The sequence below is a fragment of the Galeopterus variegatus genome, unplaced genomic scaffold (genome assembly GCF_000696425.1).
Source record: "Galeopterus variegatus unplaced genomic scaffold, G_variegatus-3.0.2 Scaffold5907, whole genome shotgun sequence".
In the NCBI taxonomy this organism is placed as follows: Eukaryota; Metazoa; Chordata; class Mammalia; order Dermoptera; family Cynocephalidae; genus Galeopterus; species Galeopterus variegatus.
In genome coordinates, this window is record NW_007732018.1 from 117418 (window position 1) to 126231 (window position 8814).

The 8814-nt window shown below is 45.6% G+C and overlaps 1 protein-coding gene across 1 annotated transcript in view; it reads right to left on the minus strand.

Moving 5' to 3' along the window:
• The window catches only part of LOC103605563 (astrotactin-2-like), a 108684-nt gene extending 101751 nt beyond the window's left edge, over positions 1-6933 (minus strand). Inside the window, exons 1-3 of the mRNA XM_008590175.1 lie at positions 6827-6933; positions 5463-5587; positions 2019-2123 (exon numbers count right to left, since the gene is read on the minus strand). Of these exons, the coding sequence (XP_008588397.1) occupies positions 2019-2123; positions 5463-5587; positions 6827-6933 (337 nt within the window). The remainder of the gene's footprint in view (positions 1-2018; positions 2124-5462; positions 5588-6826) is intronic.
• Between the last annotated feature and the right edge of the window lie 1881 nt (positions 6934-8814).

The following is an 8814-nucleotide window of genomic DNA, read 5'->3' on the forward strand; positions in this document are numbered from 1 at the left end:
ACACACACACACACACACACACACACACACACACACACACACACACACACACACAGAAATGTCTACCTGACAAGACCTCTCCACTCCTTGCCAAGTCACACCCATACACCCATGCGTCAAGGTCCCTGAACATCACCCCTCCTCCAAGAAGGCCTTCACACCATTCTGGCCAGCAACACCTACTCTCTGCACTTTCAACATGCACCACCATGAAAGCAGATGTACTGTCTTATTTGTCTCTGAATCTACAAATGTATCCTCCCCACACTCCCACCCCGGGTACGTGGCATAGTTCCTGGGGCAGAGCAAACACACCAGACACCATTATTGCAAGAACAACGAAGTCTGTGCCACATCAAAGTAAAACATAAACGAGCAAGCTCCTCTCCAACATTAAAAATGAGCTCCAATTTGCCAACATTTGATTTACAAAGGGGTTTTCAGGAGCATCATTATTGATTAATTAAAGCAGACACACTTTTGTAGATCTAATAGGAACATCACAGTCTTATTCACAAGTGCAGTGTAAGGGGGTGGTGGGGAAAACAGAAACAGGGCGCAAAGAAAGGGTGCTTGATTAGAACAACCCTGCTCCACCAATCTGTTAACTCATGCAACTGGGTAATTAATATAGCAGAATTAATAATGAGATGGTTTCCATTAAGTAATAAATAACAACACCATGGAGATGTCCTGTGGATCTTTATCCAGGCAGACAAAATTGCAACCAAATCCCTGCTCTTCTCCCTATTCTGCTACTTACTAGCTGTGTGACCTTGGGCATGTTACTCAGCCTCTCTGACCCTCAGTTTCTTTATCTTAAGAAAAATGGGATAAATAATGCTTTCCTTGCAGGACTGCTGTAAGTCAGAAGATATGAAACGTTATAAAGTGCTTGGCAGATGTCAGCAGTAATTACTCATTGTACTTCCAGAGGTGAAGTCCTTCAATTCCCAGACTAAAAGAGCTCCATTTTGCTGATGAACAAAGTGGTATTGAAAAAGAAAATAAAGGTAAGAAAAGGATTCACAGATAATCAGGGGACACTCAGACAATAAACCAATGACAGTGTTATGAGTAAGAGCCACGGTAGAAAAACCGAGGCCAGGTCTCATCTATCCAGAAGCCTTCATTCGTTCTTTATATTTTGGTTTCTTTTCTTTTCTTTTTTTAAAAAATTTTTCCATCAAATGTGAGCACCAGCAACATGCTGATTCTCTATTAGTTTCTGAGGATACTGGAATAACTCGACCCAGCCCTGCCTGCAGCTCTCAGGTAGTGCAGGAGATAGACAAGACTCAGTTATGAATCAAGCATTTGTTAGTGCTTTGATATAGGTATTCAAGCACAGGGAGCTCCTTAACTGTTTTTGAGGGCAAAAGCCATCACAGAGCAGTTTAGTGTGTGTTAACCAAGGAGATCCAGGCAGAGGGAATAGCATTTGCAAAGTCACAGAGGCATGAAAGAAAATGTCCCACTTTGAACACTACAAATTGTCATCATCTGTTGGAGCTTAGGGTTCATGTGGGTAAACTGTGGGTGGTGCACATGTGGGGGTGGTTGAATAGGGGTTATGTTATTGTTGTATAGGAGATGGGCAGAAAAAAAAAAGAAAAAAAAACTAGCCATGAGAGAACAGAAGAATTGGTGGTGCCCAAGAAGAATTTGCAACCCACAAGCCTGGAATACTTTGAGAACATGAATGTGACTTAGATTGTTGTTTATTCCAACTCTCCTATTCGTCCTTCCACACCCTGCTCAGATACTGCAGCCTCCAGGAAGCCTCTCTGACTCCTCCAGAATGGACAGCTCCCTCTTCTATGCCACTGCTGCCCCATTATTGCGTTTATCCTACTGCAATGTATGGATGTCACTGTCTCAGCTTGTCCACCTTCCCTCCCTGGAAGCTCTTTAATGGGAGGCAGGGTACAGCCTCATTCCCTCAGTATCCCCAGTGTCAGCACAGGTCCCATGCTAAATCACTCCAAGTCCCTTGGCTGCCGGGCGGTGGTCCTCACCTGCTGAGAGGGTGATGGTGCTGAGCTTCACACGGTAGAGATTGCTCCGGACTCGCCACTGCTGCACCATGGGGTAACCCATGGCCTCGTCATACCTGATATCTCCTGGGAGAGGGAATAAGATGTTTACATGAGCCCAGAATTTAAACGTTTTATACCACCGTGCCCACCTCGCCCCTCTCACTTTGGATAATGGCCACCTCTTCGAAGTACAGGCTTTCATTGGGGTTGACAATTTTATCTGTACCCCACCTCCAGATCTCTTTCTGGCCTCTGATCTCAGCCCTGACCCTACTTTTTCTCTCTGTTCAACAGCTTGCAAGGTCCCTTTACTCTACAAGCAAGAGCAACCTTAGGACAGATGTAAGTCCCACCTAAGTCCATTGGCAACTTGCCACAGGACACCAGACATCTCAGTGCCTCAGTTTCCCCATCTGACACTGCAGCTATCTCTGCTGATCTTATTTCAAAGGCATGTCATGAGACTCAAATAAGGCAATAGGAGTGGAAGCCTTTTGGTAGCCTAGAAATGATGTACATGTAGACCAAGGTCAGCCCGCTACAGCCCATTTGTTATGTACCATCTATAGCAGCTTTCGTGCTATGACAGCAGATTTGAGCAGTGTCAACAAAGTCTAACACACTTATTATCTGTCCCCTTACATTTGCTGACCGTGTGCAGGTCATTGCCTATTAACATGGAAACGTGGATGTTCAGAAGTGTTACATAAAACACACATGTACATACATAAAAGTTTCCCATTTCAAGTAAGACAGAAATACTGGCTAAACTAAGCTAAACTGTGTGATTTCTCAGTACCTTGAACAGATTAATATGCATTTTAAAGTTCCATGAAGCTAGTACACAAACTTCTTTGACCATGGAACCTCTTTTGCACAGAGGATCAACTGGAACTCACGTTCCATAGAACGTATTTCGGGAAACATAGGTATCAAAAAATAAAGAAAAAAGTACAACAAAATGTTAGCAAATGCTTAACTTTGGGTGGTGGATGTATGAAAAATTCTTATTTCCTGATTCATATTCATTCACATTTTCTAAATTTTCTATGCTAAGTTTTGCAAACTCTCTTTTTTATAATCAAGAAAAAAATACATAAAAAGGAAATGTTAGTCACATCAGCAGTTATTATTACTGTTGTCATGTATCTATGCTTTCTTGTGCCTCTGCAAATATCAGGCATATTTTCTATCCTTTTCTCTTGTCCCCTAGTGAGGAGGCACTTAAGAACATATTTGATACCAAGATTAGAATAAGAATCTCATTGGAACAAATGATTTCTTCCTGGACATTACTGCAATATTAAAGCTGTACATTATTGTCGCCCTTTTTTTTTTTTTTCTCTTTAGCCTTTTCAGGAATAATATACTTTTTAAAAGGCTTTCATTTTAAAGAAAAATATTCATGATCCCCAAAGATATGTCCATTGGAGTGAGGTTGTTTTGTTATAAATATGTCCTCTGTTTATCTGCTCAGTCTTTCCTGCCCTTCCTTTGCAGCGGCTAGGGAGAAAAGGAGAGCAGGTGGAAGGAAAAAAGAGAGGGCTGTGTTTCTAACTCAGGGCAGAGAAAATAGTCTGCACAAGAAGATTCAGACAGCAGGTCCCAGGCCACCTCTACCCTTTCTATTACTGTTCATCTGTGTTCAAAGAAGGATTGGTGGGGGCATTGGTGACTGAGGCCTATCTCCAACAGAGGGAGGCAGAACATTCTGATGCAGGCTCTTGAGGCAGCTCTTTCATTTGGTGGCATTATGTCCAAAAAGAAACAAAAAACAAAAGAAATTTCTTCCAATTATCAAGTAATTTATACAGTCTTTCCATTAGAGCATAGCACCTCCCCATGGACCATGGAAATGTCTGGTTTGGTCAGTGGTGAATTCCCCATCACTGGAGATATCCAGAGAGGGATATTATAGATCTAAGTCCTCATCAGTAAGGAAGATTAGACTGGATGTCCTTTGTAGGTCATGTCAGCTCTGAAATTCTATGATCTTATGAAAAATAAAACTTAAGAGAGACATAGACATTCTTGAGCACATTTTGCAAGGCGTTTTTACATCCATGATTTCATCCAATTTACATCTGGACCCTCTTTGAGGTAGGACAGGAAATAAAACTTAAGAGAGACATAGACATTCTTGAGCACATTTTGCAAGGCGTTTTTACATCCGTGATTTCATCCAATTTACATCTGGACCCTCTTTGAGGTAGGACAGGTTAGGGGAGTGAGTTAAGATAGTGGATATGGCATCAGCTTAGAGGTCAAGACCAACTAGGCTTAAACCCTGACGTGACTATAGACTAGCTACATGGCCTTGGAGGAGTTGTGTGACCTTCTGAACCAATTTAAAAGAGGACAGTAATGCCAGTGAAGAGTTACATGGGTTAACACATGAAAAGTGCTTGGTCCCCAGGAGACCCTCAGTACATACGGGTTCTCTCTATGCCACCTTATAGGAAAAGCTCATGAAAGTTAGATGAGTTTCCAAACTCTTCCAGAGCTTGCAAGTGACCGGAGGGGATTTAAACCTAAGTCTGTCACATTGCAAGGTAATATCCCTTCTCAATGGGAAGTGATCATTTTCCCTGGACAATGGATAAGACACCCAACTACTGTATCACAAAGGCAGAGTCAAGGCCCTGACATCTTAGGAAAGTCCCCAAGAAAAGTAGGAGAGGAACTGGGAGAAGGCAGGGAGGAGCAGAAGGACATCCTGGGGTGGGAACGAAAATATGCAGCCTTAGGACGGCCTGAAAAAGACAGCTTCTCAGTAGGGGTAGAGAAAGTTTTAGGGGTGGGGAGCTGCAAAGTGGAGTGAAAAGGGCAAAAGACTTGGTGCTGTGGCACCTTGGTTCTAGTCCTGGCAGATATGCTGTGTGAACTTGGGCTGGTCCCTTCACCTCTCTGAGTCTAGATTCCTTATCTACAAAATGGGAAGTGTAATACCCACTGGACAGATGGCTCAGTGCCCACATACAAAAACAAGCTGTGTAACTCAAGTGTTTTCAAGCAGGACAGTCTTCTGGTTGAAGAGTTCATTTATTTTACTTTAGAATAATTTTTAAATAAACCAAGAAAACAAAATAGCAAAAGTGAAAAAAAGATCAGAAAATTGTCAATGAGATTAAAAAATACTTTAAGACTCAGACACAGAGGCAAAACCCTCACTAAGAAAGATTGTGCCTTTTCTGAGAGAGGCATTTCTCCTCAAAGATGGCCCAGCACAGAGTCTGGGGTCTTAGGGAAGTCCCTAGTTGTGCATAGCAGAAATCCAAGAAATGACAGGTCCCTTTCCCATCCCATCCCTCATGAAGGAGGAGGCCTGGCTGGGCCTGCCTTGGGTCTGCTGATGACTGATGTGCACCTGGGGACCGGGTGTGTGGTTGGGGAGACTAGAAGGGTCTCGCACGTGTGTCTTACCAGTGAGCAGCTGGAGGTCCGGGAGCGGCTCAGACAGAACCCCCCGGCACTGCTCCTCCACCGGCAGCGGGATCACCAACAGCCCATCGGCCAGCTGGGGGAAGTCCTTGATGAAGTTATTCTCCCTGTGGAGAGGAGCAGAGAGACTGCCAAATGGAGGAAGTGGAGAATTCTGGGGCTGAAGGGCCGGGAGGCAGGAAGCTGGTAGTCAGGGCAGCGACTCAAAGGTGAGTGGCTTTGCTGCGATGCTTCTGGCTCCCCGAATCCCAGTTCTGAGAACATGGTGCTAATGACAGACTCTGGAACCAGACAGGCTGGGGTTCAAATCCTGGCCCCCCGTCACTGGCTGTCCCATCTCAACAAGCTACTGTTCCCCTCCGAACTGTGGATTCCTTGTCTATAAAGTGAGACTTGATCTCAGGGCTGTTGTAAACACTTAATGAGATGAAGGTGTCAATTGTTTAAGACACTCTCCAATGCTCTACGAACATTGGCTGCTAAATGTCCCCTTGCATAAGCAATGACAATGGTCAACCAGGATGTGAGAGAACTGAGATCACTGTGGAGTGTTTGAAGAACAGAGGGGCAAGGTTGAGCTGAAGAAAAGAAGGCTTGGAAAATGGATGTTTTCTGTTAAAGTGCAAGGGTCCTAAGAATTCTTTCGGCTCCAACTCCTCCTTTTACAGATGGAGAAACTGAGGCCTGGAGGAGTGACTTGCTTAATGACAACCAATGGGTTAGACTCAAAGCCACGACTCCTGACTCCCAGACTGGTGTTCATTCCCTGCCTAACTTCTTTAGGGACTTCTATCCCTTCCAGGTGGGGCAATCCCAGGGAATGGAAGACAGAGCCCTGGGTGACGTGAGAGGCTGGTGGTGACGGTGCAGCACAGGGGAGGCAGGCTTCATTCTTCTAGACAACAGACCTGCCTATAACAGGAACAGCCTGCCAAGAGAGGTGGTGAGCTTCCTGTTACTGGGGTGTGTGAGCAGGAAACTTGATAGCCAATTGGCATGGATGGCATCAAGGGCATTTCTGTATTAAATCCGACTTTTGAGGTTGCTTTGTATTCAGAGCTCTTCAGAGTTAGAGACACTAATTACAATCTGGACAGGGAGGACGAGGGGGAGAAGAACAAAAAAGGGGGAGGGTGTTTACTGCTTCATTTTGCCACCTGGAGTGGGCAACCTTGAAAGGAAAATCAGAAAAAGGAAAACAAAAATATGTGATGCCAAAGCAATGCCTTTGAAGCCTGGATCTCAGGCAGTTCAAAAGCAGCTGGGAAAGTCTTGGGTGGCCCGGGTCACCTTCCTGTCTGTACTCCACATCTCTGCTCCCCACCCGGGGCTCCCGTCAAGCTCACCATGGATTCATACACTTGGTGAACACCTGCTCCGTGTCTAAGTCCAGAGGAGGTGACATTAGCACCATCTTCAACATCACCAGCATCACCACCATCATCATTATCATTGTCATCATCATCTCTATTATTTCAATTTGCTAGTATTTAGCTAAGCACTTACATCCATTTTATCATTTAATCTTCACAGCAACCCCACAAGAAAGATAAGATTATCTCTAAATTACAGATGAGTAACAATGAGATTCAGAGTTAATAGGTGGTAGAGTTGGGATTTAAACCCAGGTCTGGCGGACCCTGGGCCTGCCTGCCCGGGCATGCACGTGCATGATGTGAGTTTCTAGGTCCACATGTGCCATGTAAGCATGCTATTGTGTGTGGGTGTTCCATGTCAGTCTGAAAGGTCATACTTGTTTATGTCTGTATGTGCACATGATCGTGAGTTCCACCCAGGTGGTTATTCTTTGGTTTGTCTGTAAATCTGGGAGTGTGGAAGGGCAATGTGAATAGGAAAAGACAGCCTTCTGGGCAGCAGAAGTGCCACCACGTAGCATGTAACACTAGCCAGGGTTTAAGGGACTAAGTTTTCTCATGTTTCCTTTGCGAGGTGGCCTCTGGTGATACAGATCTTCTCTCAAAGATGTAGCGGGTTGGAGGGGTGTTCCATCCCACTGAACATACACTTGAGGTGGAGCCCTGTGCTGAGTGCTACAGACAGATAGACTGGATCCTCTGCTCGTCCTCTAGGTCTTCCCAGCATAGTGGAGGAGACACAAATTGGCCATGCAGAACAGTCAGTGGGGCCTGCTATCAGGAATTCTGTGTGGGCTGGATGCTTCTGCACAAGGGTTTCTTCCCCATGAGAACCCGAGCACTTGTTTCTGGGTAGGAGAGGCCAAGGGTGAGGAGGTGGCAATGGCTCTGAGGACCAGACTCCAGTTCCACATTGCATCCTACCTGCGTGACCTGGAGCAAACCACCCAAACCACAATTTTCCCATCTGTACAATGGGTATCATAAAAGTTACTCAGCCTGCCTTGATAGAGGGACAATAATAACCATAGCCTTTTATTGAGCACCTCCTATGCACCAGTCACATGCAAATACTTCATATTTAGTCTTCACCGAACCCCATGAAGTAGGTGCCATGAAGATCCTCAGTTTAGAGATTAAAAAGCTGAAGCACATAGAAGTTATGTAACTACTCAAGGCCACACGGCTGAGAAGTGGGAGACCCCAGGTGGTCTGGCCCCAGAGCCCACGCTCCTCATCACTGCTCAGGTGCAGGGTACAGGCACAGGCTGTCTGAGCTGGAAGGGCCATAGCACCCGTGGGCATTAGGCCAGGACAGGCCGCAGCTGAGAGAAGGGGCCTGCTGCCCATTACAACTAGACCACATGTCAGGGGCTCCATTCTCAGTGTGACATCACTGGTACTTACACCAACACCAGGAGACAGGCATGATTATATTCCCCATTTAACCGATGGGGAAAGGGAGGCTCAGAGACGTGAAGTGATTTCTGTGGACTTACACAATGAGCACATCTGGGAAGCGAAATTGGAAGGCAAATTTATCTTTGTTCATTTTATTAGCCATTTCAAATCTTCTCTGGAAATGTTTTTATAATTGCAGAGAAGGGAAGGTAGAGCTGTCCTCTCTATCCCCCATCCCTCTCCTCCAATCCCTCTGCCTTCTGGTCAGGTCAGTCTTACCTCAGTAGGAAAATCTGACCCCAAATGGGCAATGGGGGGCAGCCCAGTGGGCAAGCTCAGGAGGCAGAGAGGGAGCCTGGCTCATGATGCCCCCTGTTCTTGGAGGAAGGTTTTTCCTCTGAGCTTCCAGGAAGCAGAGAGGGGCTTGAGGCAGTCCATGAGTAGGAGGGAGAAGATGGAAGGGGCTGGTTAGCTGGCCAGGAGGGAGGGAGGAGGGGAAGGATGAAGCACCGGATGACAAGACAGCAACTGCATGGTGGTCTCTGAGGTACTGGGTC